We start from the raw sequence: 21444 nt of genomic DNA, 5'->3' as shown, positions 1-21444 counted from the left end.
GCTGAAAAGGATCAAAAGATAGGTAGCATTGTAAGCAGTGTAGATGGAAGCATAAAATTACAGAGATATTATAGATCTAGTGAAAATTGTAGCAGATGGATTTCAAGGTAGGTAAGAATGAGGTCATCCACTCTGGACCAAAAAAAGGATATATGAGCTCTTTCTAAATGATGAATAGCTAGAAACAGTGCAGGTCCAAAGAGATTTAGAGGTCTATGTAAATAAATCATTAAAATGTCACGGACAGGTACAAAAATAATCAAAGAGGCTAATGGAATGCTGGCTTTTCTATTCAAAGGACTAGAATATTAGAGTTAGACTGCATCTCTTAGATGCCGGTTAGACCATACCTCAAGTACTGTGAGCAGTTCTGGGCACCACACCTGGGAAGGATATTTTGGCCTTGGAGGAAATGCAGCAAAGATTTGCTCGAATGATACCTGGACTCAAAGGTTAAATTACACGGAGAGATTGTGCAAAGCAGGGGCTAAATGGCCTACTCCTGTTCCTATGTTCTATGAAGTTTCACCTCTCCAGTGTTTTTGGTACCTGTATTAGCTGAGCTACCCAATGTTGCCTTGGTTGCGGATACCTTTACACCACCCAAACCAGTAGCTGAACAGAAATATTTGTGGGCTGATGCTTCCAGCAGAGAAACAATTGAAAACATTATTGTCAATCTCAAACAGCACCCCAAAATTGCCTTTTGTTTATCAACTTCCTATAAATCTGTTTTGTATAAAGGTATCCTAAATGGTATGATGGTTTCCAAGAGTTCCCAGGGATTTCTGAATGTAACCATAATCAAATGTCATCCATTAAATAGGGCAAGGATGAAGCAATTTGGAGGAAGGAAGGAAGAATGGCTTGCATTTATATAGCACCATTCATGACCACCGGACGTCTCAAAACACTTTACAGGCAATGAAGTACTTTTTGAAGTTTAGTCACTGTTGTGATGCAGGTCAATGCTGCCAATACTGTCTTGCTATTTCTGAATCCATACCAAATTTTACTTCTTTTGGAAAGCTCTGCCCACAGTGCCGATCTTACCATTGAAAAGTGGATATGTCAAGAGCTCTGAAAACTCACTTGCTAAAGCAGCTTATTAAATGGAGAAGGTAAGTTGTCCACCCACCACCAAGCCATTACCTCCACCTGGATATATCAGAGGAGACAAGGTGGCACTGTGATTTTTATTTTGTCTCTCCTCCTACTACTCAGGGACTTTCTTTAGCACTTTTCCTCTTTCCAATTCTTCTCTCCATTACAATCCTCATTTTCTACCACCCTTCCCCAAATCCAATCCCAAGATTCTCCTTGAGTTATCCTCCTTCCTTTCCTCCCTTCACCTTTCACTGAGCGGAGTTCTTCAACCTCAATCTGAATCGCAACTCATGTAGCTCTCTCTCCTCTGATTTCATAGCCCTCGTGTCCTCCCTAAACCTCTACCTCCATCGATTTTGCCTTCTCACCTGACTACTATACTTCCAATGTCTCGATCACAGACAAGACAATCTCCGGCCACTTGCATGTAGCCTTCTTCCTCCACATTCAACCGCCACCTTTCAATCCCACTGGTGAGATCAGCATCTTGGATAAAGACATGGCCATTACAGCTGAATCATATTATCAGGCAATATAATTAAAAAACTTAATATCTTTGAATTACATTTAGACAACAAATAAATGTATTGTACAGCATTGTTGAGTATAGTGTGTTTATTGTTTTGAAAAATAGGTTATACAAAGCTGTAACATCATAAAAATGTAACATTTATAAGTAAATATTCAGTGAGCAACTATTTCAGTCATTTCTATAAAACATTTCTGTGTATTCTATCACTAATAAAATGCTAATTTCTCACATTAGTGATATTAAAAGCCCGAAACAATACTATTCCACCTGGGTTTTCAAAGTACTGTAACTATTAACAGATTAAAATGAACAGATGTTTTCTCTACCAAAAAATAAGTAGTGAAACTATTTGAAATAATCAACAAACACTGTTTTTCTGAAACGGTATCATTCCATCAAAACACTGATAGATGTGTACAGAAGGAGTAATTTTTCAATTTCACTCTCCCAGCAAGAAGGCTCACCGGCTGAGAGTCAAACAGTTCCCAGACAAATCTCTGATCTGCATTACTAACGGATGAGAGTCTGTTGAAAGCACAAAGTAGGAAAATTACCTCTTATTACCACAGGTAGCTTTTGGAATTCTTAAACTGTGGTGGGATCATTAGCCTGGGCCTCTGGATTACTAGCACAGGAATATAACTATGGTGCTACTGGACCCCCCAAATTTATCAGTACACAAACAGGAATTTTTGATGGGTGTTGGTGTATTAGAGAATGTACGAGGATAGGCACAGAGCCCAGATTTAAATGGCTCTGCTCTCATGTTCTGGTATTTGCATATAGAGCCAGTCGATCCAGTGAGAGTGGGTTATATCACATTCATTTACTGCTGAAACCCTCATCCATGCTTTTGTCACGAGATTTACATGTACATGTTGCTTTAGTGTCCCAAAATATAAGAAATAATTGTCTCCTAGATCATCACTCGTTGATTTATTGTATTAACCAATAATTTCATCATATGCCTTGGGATGCTGACAGACAAACATTAATGTTTTTATCTGAACTTCCATTCTCTATCATTTTTCAGAGTCATTACTTTATTATTTTGTAAGGGATCCTCATTTGAGATATTTCCATAGGTAGGGAACAATTTAGGAGACATTTATTTAGTGTCATTCCAGGTCCTCAACAAAACTACTGAATTGCTTTTGAACTTCAGTTACCATTATGTCAGCAAATGATCACATGTGTAAAAGAAAAGTAACTCGATGTGACAAATCACTTTGACTCCCTCTGGATTAAAAAAAAAAGTTCTTATTTTACTACTAAGTACACCTGGGGCTGCATTTTAATAGCCCGCTGTCAAACCAGGCGGTGGGTGAAAAAATGGCGGCTCACACACATGGGGCACACATCATGGCGGCTTATTAGCATGGCCGGGGGGGCCCTTTCCTCGATGAAGTGGAGGGGTGGGCCAGCCGTCCCTGGCAAAGGTGTCCAGTGCCAATGTGCAGGCGCTGGTGCCATTTTTAAAGCTTAAATGACCATTTAGACTTTTAAAGACACAGTGAGTTTAACGTTAAGACAAGTGAATGAAAAAAATCTTCCCATGCCCTCTCCCACCACCCCCAATGGCATTACACATCATTCCTGCCCTTTTCCCCAACCATGAATATATGACCTTTCCCCGCCCTCAAAGTTCAGAACCTTTATCCTTTACCCCTTCCCATCACCCCCCAACCAATCTGAAGAGTTTGACCCCGTTCCCCCCACCCCCGCACCGAGAAAAGTAACCTCCTCCCCACAGGAGTTGCGCCTCATTTCCCCGGACAGGGATTCGACAGCGCGGCATTGCTGGCTGCCAAAATGAAGAACGGTGCAACAAATGAGGAGGCGACGGGACCTTCATTAATTCAAGTGGGTTAATTTATTCACATACGGAAATCTTGGTCCCGTCGCCGAGCGGCAGGGGTGTGGGGGCCCATGAGGCTTCTCCGCCTCCGTTGAGATAGGGCCGGGCCCTGCTGGCCTCGGGGTTGGTGGTGGGCCACACTCATAGCGATCTTCACCCCCCCCCCACTGCCGCCGTTTCCAGCGTAGAGGACCCTTTAAAATCCAGCCCCTGATCAAGAAGAAAGACAGATAGAAAGAAAAGGAAGATGTAGAGAAGACGGAAAGAAAGTTAGTGAAGCAACAGAGAAAAACTGAAAAAGGAGAAAATAAACAATCCAAAGGATCATCAATAAACTATTACAGATTAAGTATGTTAACATCTCTGCTAAAATCATAGAGAGAAACTTTAGATGAACACTAGTAGCCATACTGTACATTCAGGTCAATTGTTTTACTGTTTAAACAATTTTAAAACATACAGTATACCTGTTGCCAATGACATAAAATCCAATACAGCAACATCTGGAACTGTGGGGTAACTCTGTCTACTTGAGTCTAGCTATCTCCCTCCCTACTCCCCCATGACCATATTGACACAGAAATGTGTAAAACATTCAAATCAATGTGCACAAGTGTGCTATCAATGAACCTTTCTTTAAATGTTATCTTATAAAAATATAAACCGTTGCGTGAAATTTCTCTTTACATTTAATCAAGAATGGTGTTTGTAAGGTTGGTGTTAATTGTTAAATGTTTTCTCATTTGAATTTATAATTTATTTATAGTGACAAGATTTTTGAATTAAAATGTATTTAGAAATAACATATGGTACCACAATTTGGATAACTAATGTACAGCACTCCAATCTGTTTTACGGCATTCTAGTAGTGAAAACTTTAAAAACAATATATCTATCACCTAGACAGTCAGAAATTAATTATGAAAATGAATGCCACTACGGACAATCTGGATGCTGCCCTTGTGCCCATCCTTTATTTGAATATGTTTCAGATGTCACCTTTTCTTTGAATGCTTCATTAGAAGAGGTACGGCTTTCCTGCAATTGTGTTTCCTTTACTGTTTTTACACAGTTTGACTTTCTGTGGTTTGCACAAAATGTCAGAAATACAGGCAGAAATATGAGACCATGAACTGCCCCAAAAGTTATGACAAGAAACATGATTTTAAAAAATGTTCTGAATATGTAACTTTCTGCAGCAGACAGCACAACTACACCCAATATAGTTGAAAGAGCCCCCTGGATAATAGGATATCCAAGAGTGTACAATGCATCAATACTTCGCTTATTGGCACTTTCTTTAACACTTGAAACAAATGCATATGAAATATGAGCCGAAAAGTCCACAGAAAAACCAATGCAAATAACCAGATTAATCATAGAGATAGAATCTAAATTGACACCCCAGAAAGTCATAAAACCAGCCACACCCACCAAAACTGATGCAGTCGCAAATGTTACCCACAGAGAGCAGATTGGATTAGGTATTAGCAATAAGGAAACAATTAGCATAGCAGCAGCAGCCACAGCTACATTCTGTATTGTATTGGTTATAATAACAAGATATTGATCAAAATAGATGAATGCTGGATGATACACTAGCAAAGGGATTTTACATTGCTTTGCCAGCTTTCTTAATTCAATCAGCATGTTTTTCTCAGCAACTGAAGTGTTGACATGAATGGTCTGAATGAAAAAACGTGAAGCTGTAATAGTTTGGTTATTTTCTGAAAATTCAATGTCTAGTTGAAATAAAGGGATAAATTGAAACAATTTAGATAAATTTCCTATGAATGTATTTTTCTCTTTCATATCTATCCGCATCTGTTTGGAAATGCCAATGTAAGCACGAAGCCAGGATTCTGACAGGTCACTATCTACATATGAAAGGTTCTCAAATCTATCCATGCAGGTTTCAATTTCATCCTGAACGGTGGAATCCCAATATTTCACAGATTCAGTGACAGAAATCATGACTCGTGGTCCATACTTTGAGAAAAAATCACTTTGATCGTCATAGAATTTAACGACATATGAATCATCAAAGGCCAGATTTCTGAGATCGATTCCTTCTTTGATGATTAAACAACCATAAATACTGCTGGCTAAATATCCTAAATATAGGAGCACCACAATTGCTTTGGCCCATCGGTTTGTCAGGAATGGACCATAATAATTCTTAAAGAAGAAATAAACTGGATGTTCTAATTCTGCATCCGTTTTTTCATTGTAAGCCCCACCTGCACAACACATTTCATAGCATTTAGATTCTCCTGGTTTACCTTTCTGATCAACCTTTCTGAATGTCAGCCAATGCCTGTTACTGGCTTCTCTTCTCCCATTCAATGCGAGAACAGCTCCAAAAAATGTAATGTTATAAATGAAGCAGAACAGAACAGTTGTACCTGTGTAAACACAAAATGACTGCACGGATCGAAAAGGTGTCATGATGCCAATATAAAAGGCTAAAACATCAGTCAGAGTGGTGATTGTAATGGAAACAGCTGCTTCAGAGTATGTCTCTGCCAGGCGATCTTCAACTTTATCATGCACTTTAGTTTTTTGCCAGCTGGAGAGCATAATAAACATATCGTCTACACCAATACCTAGAAATATGAGATATAATGAATTATTGTGCAGGTATTAGCAATTAATGCTTACAAACGTAAGTGAATAACATTTACCATTCTCACCTGAATGATGAAAAATGTGAAATTAATGTTTATTACTAAACATTTATATTCCAATATTTAAATTATATTTCAAGGATTTAGAAGAAGTTAGAAGCCAAAATATTGGAACTAATACAGACATTATGCCAATGCCTGTATTTTATAAATACATTTCTACCTATTTACAGGAGCAGCCTGCAACATTACTGCTGATATACAGACATAATGCTGTATTATAATTATAGATTAATCACAATACAGGAATTAGAAACAGAACCAGATAAGCATCTGATCAACACCGATGACTGTCTGTAAGCTTGCCTACTAATGTCAGGTGAATATGAAGCAGCCACAGGTACAATGTACTTCATCCCAGAAATGAGCTTCAATAACGATGGGATCAATAGCCAGACCTTCAGTCCTCTAAATGATTATAACCAACTTGTACGTTTATACCAGGAACACAGAACCGCAGCAGTTGCACCTTAACTTTCTATGTCAACCCAAAAAGTCTGCACGCACTACCAACACTGAACCATTTCACAGAACTTTAACTGTTTGAGGAACTCTTTCTGTCTAGTTAGCTTTCCTTTATCTCACTGCCGAATTTTCTCAAAAGGTTCTTAAAGAGGCACTAAGCCCATCATTAACATATTCAAGGTGTCTAACATCTGTTTGCCTACAAAGCCAACTTGATCAATACAGTGCCTGTAATGCAGGTGTACCCTGAAATTGGTCCATTTTGGAAAGGCCAATTTCTACCTCCATACAATTCAACATCTATCATGACACATTAAACAAGAAAGATACCACTCATTTTTTCTCAACGCAGATTTTAAAGCAGATGAAACTGATTTTAAAACCTGCCTACCTGGGCAGGCGGTTGGTTAAAATGGTGGTCAGGCGTTTGCTGCTGCTTTCCACTGTGTTTCTGATATTATCATACCCACTGCCAACTTAACCATTGGGTTTTCTACAGTGTTAGGGTTGCTCACTGCAGGCAGTGAAAGCTGCTGGCAAGCAGGAATGGAGCCAGAAGAGGCCAACAAAAATAAGGATTTCAAATTGTGGGCTGGTGGACCATACAGAAAAACTTGAGCCTCCCCTGCCCATGGCTTCCTGCTACCTTTCCTGACTGCAATTGCCTCAGCACACTAACACCGACCTGGACTAGCTAGGAATGTAGGAACTGTAGTAGGCCATTCAGCCCTTCAAACCTGTTCTACCATTTATTAGCTGATGGCTAATCTGTACAGCAATTCCATTCACCTATCTTTGATCGATATCCCTTGATACCTATTAGCAATATGTCAATGTCAGACTTAAAAATTTCAATTGATCCAACAGCCACAGTTTCTTGGGGGAGAGAATTCCAGTCTGCAAGATTTCCTACTTATTTTTTCAAGCTTTTCCTTTTAGCTTAAAACTTGATCTTACTCTGTTTGTTGAGTACATTTGCTGAAATGCACAAGTGGTATTTTTGCCCTTGAGGGCTATGTACTGGTATTGCATTGTGCCCGCTTTTGTCTATAGGTTTACCTATACAGTTCAGCTCAGTGGCCAATTTATTTCTCATCCCTTTGAAATTTGCCTTCCTTAAATTTAAAATCTTGGTTTGTGCCAAGGAACCATTCCCTTGGTTCTCTTCCTACTGCCCAAAATCCCACTCTTGCCCACCGGCCATGCAGCGATTCCTGCTTGTGGGGCAGGTATAAAGTTGAATCATTTCAGTGAGGCCTGGGAGTTAAAATCTCCTGTGCCTCACACTGCAGGGATCATTAAGCTTGCCACCCAGCCTGGCCCTTGCACGACTTAAAATCGGGCCTCGAAGCTCACTTCTTATGCTGTGAAACAGGCAACAGCCTCCAATCTGATCTAGCTTCTTTCTTAGTCATCACTATCTTAAACTAAACACATAATTTCCAATAAATTCCTATTATAGGAGGATCCTGGCCACCAAGCTTTCCATTAAAAAAGACTACAGCCGATCACCGACTGTCTTAGCTTCTCAACGTTTCTCAGACACAGCTATCAAGCAAATGTGCTACGCCAGGCTAGGTCTGATTGTTAGATCTGTACCAAGGTTGTTTAGGACTACCTCTGTGAATATATCTTTAAAGAAGCCTCTTAGCAGCTGAGCTGCTCTCAGGCATTTGTTTAATTATTCGTGAGCCAAACACTAAGAGGCGTTAGGCATTAACACAGGAATAACTCTGAGTTTTCTTTCTCCTGGCCATCACTCTGTCTTTCCTACAGTAAATATGGTTGTGATTAAACCTGCAGTTTCCATAGAGGTAGCTTTATTAAAGCCCTCCAAAAAGAAATAGCCTGATCTAGTGTGAATAACAGTTTGGGAGGTTTAGTAGCTGTATCTGACACACTTAGTTACCCTGAAAACTAATAATACTCTTATTTAAATTCTTGCCTAGATGCTTGCAATGAGTTCCACCATACATGCTTCTTTTTCTGGATTCTCTAATAACTTTACAAAGTCTGGCAAAAGGTTTTCATCTACCAAAATATTTTCTTGAGGAACAGATGAACAAGTATAGTGTGCTGAGTACCTGACTGAATGCATGACAGTATTAGCAAAATAAAATTGTCATACTTAGTATACTTTCCTTACATGATGCACTGCAAGAGCACTCTTGATTAGATAGATTCCCAAACTCCCAAAGTAAGTCAGCATTTGTCAGTTATTTTTCATCTAAATAAACATTCATTATTACATTTTGAAACTTTTTCTATACTTTTGAGCAATTACCACAGGGCTAGTTACTGTTTCATGCAACAACAGCTTCAATTTTCAGTGACTTTATGGTAGGAAAACATCCCAAGGTGATTTAAGAAGTGTAATCAGACACAAATTTTAATACTGAGCCAAAGGAGGAGATATTAGTATGGGTAACCAAAAGCTTATTCATTGAGATAAGTTTTGAGGACGAGAGAGAGGTAGAAAGGTTTAGGGAGGGAATTGCAAAGCTTAAGGCCTAGACATCTAAGGCACAATACCAATAATGGGGTGAATGGAGTGGGCGATGCATGAAGCCACTGCTGGAGGAACACAGAGTTATTTTAAATTTTTTTTATTTTAGAGATACAGCACTGAAACAGGCCCTTCGGCCCTCCGAGTCTGTGCCAACCAACAACCACCCACTTATACTAACCCGACAGTAATCCCATGTTCCCTACCACCTACCTATATTAGGGGCAATTTACCTATCACCTGCAAGTCTTTGGCAGTGGGAGAAAACTGGAGCACCCAGCGAAAACCACACAGTCACAGGAAGAACTTGCAAACTCCACACAGGCAGTACCCAGAATCGAACCCGGGTCCCTGGAGCTGTGAAGCTGCGGTGCTAACCACTGCGCCACTGTGCCACCCTGGAGGGTTGCAGGTCTGGACATGTTTAAAGAGATAGGGAAGGACAAAGCTATAAAAGGATATGAACACAAGGATGAAAATTTTAAAATCAATGTGTTAGAGGACCGGGAACCAATGTAGGTCAGGACACATGTCATCCATCGTAAGCGACCAGGTGAGAGGTTTTTCCAGGTACAGGCACAGAAGAGAGTCGGGATATGAGTGGTGAGGTGTACAGGGGAGTGATCAGAGATGGCCTTGTTTGTGATTGCGATGATGGGAAAAAAGAAAGACTTGCATTAATATAGCACTTTTCATGGCCACCGGACATCTCAGAGCACTTTACAGCCAATGAAGTACTTTTGAAGTGTAGTCACTATTCCAACGTAGGAAACGCAGCAGCCGATTTGCACATCGTAAACAGCAATGTGATCATGACCAGATAATCTGTATTGATGATGTTGATTGCAGGATAAATATTGGCCAGAACTCCAGGATTACTTCCCTACTCTTCTTCAAAAGAGTGCTATGGGATCTTTTACATCCACCTGAGCCAGCAGATGGGGCCTCAGTTTAACATCTCAGCCAAAAGGTGGCACCTCCAACAGTAGTGCCCTGAAGCCTTGATATCTATGCTGAAGCCCTGGAGTGGAATTTGAACCTAGAATCTTGTGAACCAGAGGCAAGCGTGCTACCAACTGAGCCAAAGCTAATAGACCATATGAGACAGTAAGCTTGAGGGGCTGGCCATGAATATGAGTAGGAATTTATGGAGACGGAGAAGTTGAGGGAGGATCGGAGTGCAAGGTGTGTTGAGATGGTGGTTGAAATCACAAAGAATGAGAAGTTGCTCTGTGTAGGTAAGAAAGGAGTGAAGATATTTCGGTGACAAATTTGGGATTGGGCCTTGTGTGAGCAGTAGAGGAAGATAATCTCAAAGGAGGTGCACAGGGAGGGGAACTTGCCAGAGAAGTCGGGGACAGACCAATATGCATTCCAGACAGACAAATCAGTGATGACAATCATTTGCAATTTTATCGTACTTGTATTGGTAAAGTAAATATTACTGACCTAGAATCAGAAAAGGTGCATTGGCAGAATTGATGGAAAATTTCATTCCACAAAACAACAGCAGTCCAAATCCTGATAATACAGCTAATCCAGCTGATACAACTCCCAGAGTAGCGACCCAGACCTTATTCCTCACACAATCAAACCTGAAAATAAATTTGAGCACTTTCTATAACACAACAGACGTTTTATATAATGTATTCAATGAAAGTGTGTTACAAATGATTCTGAAAATAAAGATTTTACCTCATACAAGATACGATGGAAAAGGATATTGAAAGAAAATATGTGATAGAAAACAAAGGAATAATTTTTTTAGCATTTCCTTCAAATTCTTCTTGTCTTGATACTGACGTAAAATAAGACACCTGTAATTCAGGAACAATGGTTAATTAATTATCATGGCACTACAATGTTATTTATGGACAACTACATCCAGTATGCAAAGATTTTCCACTTTTTATCCATTACCTGTTAAACATTCGATTATTTATTAAATCTCTAGGTTACAACATAATCTACAGCAAAGGTTAATGCAAATCTTATTTAAGAACAATTTTTTTTGCACAGTCTCCAAGCACAGCAGTAACTGTTTTTTTAAATTCTTTCATGGGATGTGGGCGTGGCTGACAGGCCAGCATTTGTTATCCATTCCTAATTGTCCCTGAACTGATTGGCTTGCTAGGCCATTTCAGAGGGATTTAAGAGTCAATCACATTGCTTGGGTCATCGGAACGTTGGAACATAGAAGATAGGAGTAGAAGTAGGCCATTCAGCCCCTCGAGCCGGCTCCACCTTTCTACTAGATCATGGCTGATCTTCTACCTTGTTGCCATTTTTCTGCACTGTCCCCATATCCCTTGATATCTTTAATATCTAGAAATCTATCGATCTATGCCTTGAATATACCCAATTACTGAACCTCCACTGCCGTTTGGGTAGAGAGCTCCAAACATTCACCACCCTCTGAGTGAAGAAATTTCTTCCCATCTCACTCCTTTTTGGCCTACCTTTTATTCTGACACTGTGTCCCCTGGTTCTAGAACCAACACCCACCACCCCCCCCACCCCGCACCCCCACAGCCAGGGGAAATATCCTTCCTTCATCAACCCTGTCGAGGTTTGTATGCTTCAATGAGATCCCCTCTCATTCTCCTGAACTCTAGAGAATATAGGCTCAGCCTCCTCAATCTCTCCTCATAAGACAATCCTGCCATTAGTCCAAAGGACTTAGTCTGGTGAATTTTTGTTGCACTCCCTCTATGGCACGTATATCCTTCCTTAGATGAGGAGACCATAACTGTACACAATACGCCAGGTATGGTCTCACTAAGACTCTGTCCAATTGCAGCAAGACTTCTTTACTCCTGTACTCAAATCCTCTGGCAATAAAGGCCAACATACAATTTGCCTTCCTAATTGCTTGCTACACATGCATGTCAGCTTCTAGTGACTTATGAACAAGGATACCCAGGTTCCTTTGGGCATCAACACTTCCTAACCTCTCACCATCAAAGAAATACTCTGCATTTCTGTTTTTCCTTCCAAAGTGGATAATTTTACATTTTTTTACCTGGCATGTTCTTGCCCACTCACTTAGCATATCTGAAGTCACATATAAGGACAGCAGAGCTCCTTCCCTAAAGGACATTAGTAAATCAGATGGGTTTTTACAACAATCATTGATAGCTTCATGACACCATTTCTAAGACTAGCTTTTTAATTCTAGATTTTTATTAATTATTTGAATTTAAATCCCACCAGCTGCCATGGTGGGATTTGAACGAAGCCTCTGGATTTCTAGCCCAGTTACATTACCACTACATCACCACCTACCCAACAAGATTAGTGAACCAATTGGGTTATTATGATTATCCAAAGCTTCATAGTCACTAAATTCAAATTCTCAAACTAATATGGTGGGATTTAAATTCATCATTGCTGGATTATTTATTTAGACCTCTAGGGTTACTAGTCCAGCAACTTTACCACTAGACTACCATACACATTGCCGAAGAAAGTACAGTGCAACAATAGTGCACTGGCATGTCAGCCTTGATTGTTGTATTGAAGTGGGACCTGAACCCACAAGCTTCTGAGTCAGAGGCAAGAGTGCTACCACTGAAACACAGTCAACATGAAAGGGAACCCAAAGGTCTTCTATGGGCATAGAAATAGAAAAATGGAGTTAGAGGAGGGGTGGAGCTGATTAAGAACCAAAAAGTGAATTTACACATGGAGGCAGAGGACAAGGCTGAGGTAATAAATGAGTACTTTGCATCTATCTTTACCAAGGAAGAAGATGCTACTGAAGTCATGGTGAAAGAGGAGGTAGTTGAGACATTGATAAAAATTGAAAAAGAGCAGATATTAGAAAGGCTGGCTGTACTTAAAGTTGCTCAGTCACCAGGACCAGATCAAGTGCATCTAAAGATACTGAGGGAAGTCAGGGTGGAAATTGAAGAGACACTGATCATAATCTTCAAATCCTCCTTAGATATAGGGGTGGTGCCAGAAGACTGGAGAATTGCAAATGTTACACCCTTGTTCAAAAAAGGATATAAGGATAAACCCAACAACTACTTCTGCTTCGGCCTCCCTGTCTCGAGAGACAACGGGTAAGCGCCTAGAGGTGGTCAGTGGTTTGTGAAGCAGCGCCTGCAGTGGCTATAAAGGCCAATTTTAGTGCGACAGACTCTTCCACAGGTGCTGCAGATAAAATTGGTTGTCGGGGCTGTTACACAGTTGGCTCTCTCCTTACACTTCTGTCTTTTTTCCTGCCAACTGCTAAGTCTGTTTGACTCACCACTCTTTAGCCCCACCTTTATGGCTGTCCACCAGCTCTGGCGATCACTGGCAACTGACTCCCACGTCTTGTGGGCAACATCACAGGACCTCATGTCGTGTTTGCAGACGTCTTTAAAGCGGAGACATGGACGGTCAGTCAGTTTAAACATGGTGGTGGGAAAGCCTTTAGAAACGATAATCCGAGACAAAATTGACAGTGACTTGGGCAAGTGTGGATTAATTAAGGAAAGCCAACAGAGATTTGTTAAAGATAAATCATGTTTAACTAACCTGATTGAGTTTTTTGATGGGGTAACAGAGAGGGTTGATGAGAGTAATGTGGTTGATGTGATGTATATGGACTTCCAAAAGGCATTTAATAAATTGCCACATATCAGACTTGTCAGCAAAGTTAAAGCTCATGGAATAAAGGGACTATGGCAGACTGGATATAAAGTTGGCTGAGTGACAGGAAACAGACAGAAGTGGTGAACTATGTTTTTTTGGACTGGAAGATGGTATACACAGGGATTCTCCAGAGGTCCGTACTAGGTCGACAGCTTTTCTTGATATACATTAATAACATAGTCACGGGTGTACAGGGCACAATTTCAAAATTTGCACATGACACAAAACTTGGAAGTATTGTGAACTGTGAGAAGGATAGTGATAGTCTTCAAGAGGACATAAACAGGCTGGTGGAATGACTGCCGCCCGCCAGGAGCCCAATTGAGCCACTTAAATGGCTGACTATGGGCTATTTCCCACCTCACAGGCATTTTGCCCACATTGGAGTGGAGGGGGCAGGTGGGGGCCTGCTACCGCACGGGAGGATAGCCCAGTGTAAGTGGGTGACCTCCCAGCCAGCTCCGGGACCTTGCCTCTCCGCTTTTTTGCAGTTTACCACATAATCATGCTTTGAGTCACACCTGATACATCTATTAACTGTTCCTTGGGCATTCTTGGGATTCATTCACCTATTATTGCTGATCCAATTATCCCTTCTGCTGTAATAGCCAGATTTGTTAAAGGTGTTTTCATTGTCATTCTTCCTCTCTTTAAACCTTCCACTGTAATGATGCCTGCGTCCAGTATCTGGACCATTTCGAAATCTGGAATTATTGAATCCTCTATTCTTTGTGTCACTGCGGAATGTCCCATTTGTTCCACAAAGACTGAAGGGAATGATTGTTTCTGTAGGAATTTTTTCTAGGTAGCATCATCAGGGTCATCCTCTCCAAGAACCAAACATCATTTAGAACCAGGAGCTTGTCCATATGAGACACTTTAGCTAGTACTGATCTTCACCACTATCCAAAGGAGGGGCATCCATCCCTCAAAATACTTGACTTCTGATTTTACTTTCATGTCGGAAGCAATAATGCCAAAACCATACCTTGTTTCCTCTTTGGTAGGGATGTAACCTGTGTCCACATATCCACTTCATTCTTCCACTGGTCATATGGTTCAGATTCCAAAAAGATTGAAGGGTAACCATGCCACGGCAATTTACTCTTGCTTTCTGCCATTTTCCGCAATGGCTACTAGGATTGTAGTTTTCTATCTGAATTTTTTTTTTTAGATTCCAACATTAACCTTTAGACAACTATCCTCTGCTACCACATTCTACTCCAGAAAGCCAGTTGGTGAAGGTTAGAACTGAAGCCAATCCTTACACACTTTTCTATTTATTTACAGCATTACACATTACAACCATACACCAGCTAGCCAACAAGCACAGTTTCAGTCTATGTCTATTTATAGGTGCTCCAGTGAATCCCCAGCCTCACAGCTCCAGCGACCCGGGTTCAATTCTGGGTACTGCCTGTGTGGAGTTTGCAAGTTCTCCCTGTGTCTGCGTGGGTTTCCTCCGGGTGCTCCGGTTTCCTCCCACATGCCAAAGACTTGCAGGTTGATAGGTAAATTGGCCATTATAAATTGCCCCTAGTGTAGGTAGGTGGTAGGGAAATATAGGGACAGGTGGGGATGTGGTAGGAATATGGGATTAGTGCAGGATTAGTATAAATGGGTGGTTAATGGTCGGCACAGACTCGGTGGGCCGAAGGGCCTGTTTCAGTGATGTATCTCTAAATCTAAAATCGAAATCTAAATAATGCCCACCACCTGCATACAATTAAACCTAATTAATATGCAGTTAATAAGTGGCCAGTAACATTGGCACAACACAAGTACTACGTAATAACCATCACCAACGTGACCTCTCTTGACCTTCAGTGTCATTGTCATCACTACATCCTCCTCCATCAACATCATGGAGCTTGCCAGTGACTTGAAACTCAACTGGACCAGCCACATAAATGCCGTGGCTACTAGAGCAAGTTAATGGCTGTGGCGAATCACCTTTTTACTCCACAAAGCCTGTCCAACACTCAAAAAGTGCAAGTCAGGAGTATGATAGGATACTCTTTACTTACTTGATGGATGTACCTGCAACAATGCTCAAACAATTCAATACTGTTCATGATAAAGCAGTCCAATTGATCAGCATTCCAATCAGCCACCTTAAACCTACAATGTGTATGATCTACAGGATGCATTGCAACAACTCACCAAAACTTCTTTGACACAAGTTCCAAAGCAGTAAGCTACACCACTTAGATGACAAGGGCAGCACCACCTCCAAGTTGCCCTCTGGTCACAGACCATCATGATTTGGACATATATAACCATTCTTTCATCGTCACTGGGTCAAAATCCTGGAACTCCCTACCTAATGATATGAACCGCAATAGCTCAAGGGCAATCTATGATGGGCAATAAATGCCAGCCTTGCCAGAGATGCAAATATCCCGAGAATGAATAACAAACCCAGTTCCGAAACAGAAATATTTTTTAGAATGAAGTTGTGCAAAGCAATATTAATACACAAATGCATTGACATGTTTGTATCAAATTCCACAATCTGACTGACAAGTGCTGACAACCTGCATTCGTGATAATAGAGGACTAAATACTGGAACTATATTCACTGGAGTAGAGAAAACCAAGGGAATTTAATGGGGGAATTTTTGACTCCAAGCCATGTAAAGAAATATTAGGACAGATGACCAAAAAATTGGTCAAAAGGTAGGTTTTAAGGAGCGTATTAAAGGAAGGAAGAAAGACTATAGCGTCTTTTAAGATGTATCTGGACAGATACATGAATGGGCAGGAAGTAAAGAGATACAGACTCTTAGAAAATAGGCGACAGGTTTAGATAGAGGATTTGGATCGGCGTAGGCTTGGAGGGCCGAAGGGCCTGTTCCTGTGCTGTAATTTTCTTTGTTCTTTGTTCTTTAAGTAGAGAGGTGAAGAGGTTTAGGGCCTATGCACTTGAAAGCCACGAATGGAAGCGTGACTAAAATCAGGATGCGTAAGAGGTCAGAATTGGAGGAGTTCAGATTTCTCTGAGAGCTTTTGGGCTAGAGAAGGTTACAGGGATAAAGAGGTGGAACGATATGGAGAGATTTGAAAACAAGGATGAAAATATTAAGATTGAGGCATTGCTGGACCGACAGCCAATGTACACCAAATGTGACTCCACGGTTGTGAAACAGTCTGCTTCAGCCTCAGACAATTGCCAGGGAGAGAGATGGAGTTGCAATATAGGGAGTGGAATTTGTGGCGGGGACCGAAGACAATCGGACAAGCAGCGTTACAAATCAGAGACAGTGGAGAGGTCATAGGAGGTGGCGGTGAGGTAGAGTTGTGTGAAATCAGGGTTCATGTGGTACTGCTGTTTGCGTTTTTGGATAATGTTACTGAGAGTCAGCATGTAGGTGAGAAAGGGAGAGGGCCAAAGACATAAGGTGCAGAAGTGGGAAGTGAAGCATTTGCAGCTAACTCTCTCTCTACAACTGGATAGATAAGAATGGATTCAGGTGAGGACCGTCCTACCCAGCTGGTTGACAGAGGAGAAGTGTTGGGAGGATGCTGATCTGATCAACTGTGTGAAAGCCTACAGACAAATTAAGAAGGATGAGGAGGGATAGTTTACCATGGTCACCCTGACATAGGATGTAATTTGTGCCTTTGATAAGGGCCATTTCAATTTTATGGCAATGCAGAACTTGGACAGGAAAGAGGTGGTGGGGTAGTTTGCAAGGACAGGATGGGTTTTTTGAAGAAGGGGATGAATTCGACAGAGTTGAAGGGGAGGGGGACAGTACTTGAGAAGAAGGAAGTGTTAACAATATTAGTTATCATGGGGACCAGAAAGAGAAGTTGGCTAACAGTAGGGCAGGATTAGGATTGAGACAGCAGGACATGGGTCTCATGGACAAGGTGAGCTTAGAGAGGGCATTAGGTGAGATTGTAGAGACACTGGAGATGAGAGTTTAGAGATAAGGGTGGGAGGATGTTTGGACTGGTGGGTTAGGAGAAGGGTGGGAATTGACAAAGGCAGCTGAATGGATGTTCTCAATCTTGGTGACTAAGAAGTCAGTGAGCTTCTTTCACTTGTTGTTGGAGGATGGAGGAAGCATGGGAAAAGGGTTTAAGAAGCTGGTTAGTAGTGGAAAAGAAAAGCTGGGGGTTAACTTTGCATTCAGGATGATTCTAGAATAGTGAGCAGTTTTGACAGAGGAAAGCAGCACTAAGAATGCATTATGTGGTCCAGCCAGATCTGGTGATGAATGGCTAAACTAGCTGTCTGCCGTAAATGTTTGCCTGCATCCCTTGAAGTTAACAGAGTGGAGATAAGGGTTGTACCACAGGAATGACCAGGGTGAGATAGAGTAATAGTTTTAGTGGGGACAACAGTATCAAAGTTGAAGATGAACCAACACTCACAGGCACCTCATCAATCAGGGTTGCAGAGCTGGGAAATTCGGCAGCTAAATCTGAAGCCATGAATTAAAGTGGTGGAGGCAATATGGGGATGGCACATAAGGACCTGTAATGAGCTGAACATTAATGGTCCCCCTGGCCTCACAACAATCATTCTAAAATCTTACCTGGGTTGTTAACAGATGTCTTCTGAGATCTCTTTAACGAATGCTGATTAGGCCACCCTATCAATGAGAGAGTGTGGACCTGAAAATTGCCTCGATTTTAACATTTTTATCCTTGTTTTTAAAACCCTCACACTTCCCTTCCCACAAAATCTCCTTCAGCCCCACATTCTTTATATCTGTGCTCCTCTAATTTGGCCTCTTGATCATTCCTGATTTTAATAGCTCTGTCATTGGAGGCCATGCCTTCAGCTGTCCAGGCCCTCAGCTCTGGAATTCCCTCCCTAAACCTCACCACCTCACTACCTTGCTTTCATCCTTCAACACGCTCCTCAAAATCTACCTCTTTAACTAAGTATTTGGTCATCTGCCCTAATTTCTCCTTATGTGGCTCAGTGTCATATTTTGTTTTATAATGCTCCTGTGAGGCCTCTGGGATGGTATATTATGTTAAAGGTGCTATATAAATGCAAATTATTGTTGTTGTATTTATAGTATTTGGCATGATACAAAACTAGTAAGAAGGCCCCCGGCCCATTACCACAGTCCAGGACAGATCACCAAAATCTATCACTTTTACTAAGAACTGGCTTGTTTCAATTCAATGAGCAGATTTTTACAAATACAGACACACATTAAAAACTCACCGTAATGCTCTTCTGATTCTTCAGTTCATTTGGAAAGGCTTGAAGGAATTCCTTGAGCCAGAGTAAACTGAAATTCTTCATTTCATCATCATCTTCTTGTAAATAATAGTCAAGTTTAATCGCCTTTGCTTTTATGATATAATTTTCTGGATCTAACTCTACACCTCCTACAGCTAAACCAATAAAAGTGCGATCCATTATAGGATAAGAAATCTTAGTGCTCTTTATCAGACTGTGGTTTATAAAATTTAAAATTTCATTTGGAAAGCAAGAGCCTGCTATCCTTGCACAAAGAGAAGAATATTTGTGCATGACATTATGGGCTTCAGAAATGTTAAGCTGCTTCACTTTTTCATCAAGCAACAGAATCTCTTCAAATGCAGCATTTGTAAGGATGTTGTCATTTCTTGATACAGCAATCAACGAAGCAAATGCCCCCTCTGTGTAAAGCCTCTGTCCGGAGAATAGTTCAGAATCATTGGCTGGAAAATGTTTTTTAATAAATTCTCTTTCAGTCTTTGCTGGCCCATTGATGGGTGTAAATTGCTCTTCGATGTCATTGGCTTCATTTATCGATAAAAAATAAAAACCTGCACCCAGTGCTGCAGAAAGTATCAGAGGAACTGTGAAGAAGTACCAAACATATTTACTCACAATATGTCCAAGTTTACAAAAAGCACTGTAGAGAGGTTTCTCAATGCAATTTGTCTGACACTGAGTCATGATGAGAGACAGACTGGTAAAACAAAGCTCAACTCCAAGGCTTTCACCTCTGTGAAGTCCAGTGTTTAAGAACAGGAAGAAGAGACATTCTAGACATCAACGTGGACGTTTGCTGGTTCATTCGGCTGTTGAAAGGAAACACCCAATAAGAAGTGCCAGTGGTTGCTTCTGTATACAATTACTATGCAACAACCTAACACAGACTGCCATCTGTCTGTTGCTGTGGAGACTGTTACTATCCTCTTCCCTTGAAGTTGCAGTGACCTTCCTTTCTGTTCAGCTAAAGTTCAGTAATTTAGCTTGATAATTAAACCATCCTGTACAGCTATTGTATGAGTATTAGTTTAAGAGCTATCAGGGGATGAATGCGGCTTGCCTCTTCCCAAACCCATTACACGTAATCTCTTACATCATCATCACAGCGGGAGGTGTTACACTCACTGTCCCAAAACATTAACCCTTTCAGACCCTTATGCTACAGTGTCCTAGGCCCAACCATCTTCAGCTGCTTCATCAATGACCTTCCGTCCATCATAAGATCAGAAGTGGGGATGTTCGCTGATGATTGCACAATGTTCAGCACCATTCGCAGCTCCTCAGATACTGAAGCAGCCCATATCCATATGCAGCAAGACCTGGACAATATCCAGGCTTGGGCTGAGAAGTGGCAAGGAGACCATCTCTCCTTGACATTCAATGGCATTATCATCACTGAATCCCCCAGTATCAACACCCTGAGGGTCACCATTGACCAAAAACTGAGCTGGACCAGCCACATAAATGCTGTGGCTACAAGAGCAGGCCAGAGGCTGGGAATTCTGTGGCAAGTGACTCACTTCCTGTCTCCCCAATGCTTGTCCACCATCTGCAAGGCACAAGTCAGGAGTGTGATGGAATACTTTCCACTTGCCTGGATGGGTGCAGCTCCAACAACACTCAAACAGCTCAACACCATCCAGGACAAAGCAGCCCGCTTGATTGGCACCTCATCCACCACCTTCAACATTCACTCCCACCACAACTGACACACAGTGGCAGCAGTGTGTACCATCTATAAGATGCACTGCAGCAACTCAACAAGGTTCCTTCAACAGCATCTTCTAAACCCCTGACTTCTACCACTTAAAAGGACAAGGGCAGCAGATGCATGGGAACACCACCGCCTGCAAATTCCCCTCCAAGTCACACACCATCCTGACTTGGAACTATGTCGCCATTCATTCACTGTCGGTGGGTCAAATTCCTAGAACATCCTTCCTAACAGCACTGTTGATGTACCTACACCCTGAGGACAGCAGCAGTTCAAGAAGGCAGCTCACCACAACCTTCCCAAGCGCAGTTAGGGATGGGCAATAAATGCTGGCCTAGCCAGTGATGCCCACATCCTAGAAACAAATAAAAAAACCCACAATTTTATAGTTTGTGAACTGCAAGAGCCTCCATTTCATCAACATGCAGAATATCTGTGATCATCGAACCAGGATCATGCAGCTGAAGGCTTGCTTCCCTAACAGCAGTCATGTGGGTGAATTTGTCTCACATTCATCTCAGATTCTCACTGGGGGTGGGGAGCTTCTGCCATCATGATGCACCCCAGAGACAAATTGATTTCCTGGGGTCAGACTAATTACTATAATTTGGGTGGGTGGCAGGGCCATGTACACTGCCACTGAGTCACCTGCTTCCTATGCAGGATGGTGGGAAATTGCTATGGACATCCCTCCAGCTTCG

The 21444-nt window shown here is 41.4% G+C and overlaps 1 protein-coding gene across 1 annotated transcript; it reads right to left on the bottom strand.

The window, feature by feature from the left end:
- Nucleotides 1–3342: 3342 nt before the first annotated feature.
- Nucleotides 3343–20044, bottom strand: LOC137348885 (patched domain-containing protein 3-like). Its single transcript, XM_068014121.1, has 4 exons — nt 18991–20044; nt 10851–10972; nt 10605–10750; nt 3343–6103 (listed from the first exon to the last, which is right to left on the bottom strand). The coding sequence occupies exons 1-4, from the start codon at nt 19711–19713 to the stop codon at nt 4434–4436; spliced, it is 2661 nt and encodes an 886-aa protein (XP_067870222.1). The 5' UTR covers nt 19714–20044; the 3' UTR covers nt 3343–4433.
- Between the last annotated feature and the right edge of the window lie 1400 nt (nt 20045–21444).

This window comes from Heterodontus francisci, chromosome 2 (genome assembly GCF_036365525.1).
Source record: "Heterodontus francisci isolate sHetFra1 chromosome 2, sHetFra1.hap1, whole genome shotgun sequence".
Classification (NCBI taxonomy): Eukaryota; Metazoa; Chordata; class Chondrichthyes; order Heterodontiformes; family Heterodontidae; genus Heterodontus; species Heterodontus francisci.
This window is presented reverse-complemented; position numbering and strand designations above follow the sequence as displayed.

Excerpts from the sequence above, each read along its gene's own strand:
- LOC137348885 (XM_068014121.1), bottom strand. The coding sequence starts at position 19,713 with ATGACTCAGTGTCAGACAAATTGCATTGAGAAACCTCTCTACAGTGCT. Across the intron at positions 10,751-10,850 it reads TCCATCGTATCTTGTATGAG|GTTTGATTGTGTGAGGAATA; the intron begins GTAAAATCTTTA and ends ATTTATTTTCAG. Across the intron at positions 6,104-10,604 it reads TGCACCTTTTCTGATTCTAG|GTATTGGTGTAGACGATATG; the intron begins GTCAGTAATATT and ends TCATATTTCTAG.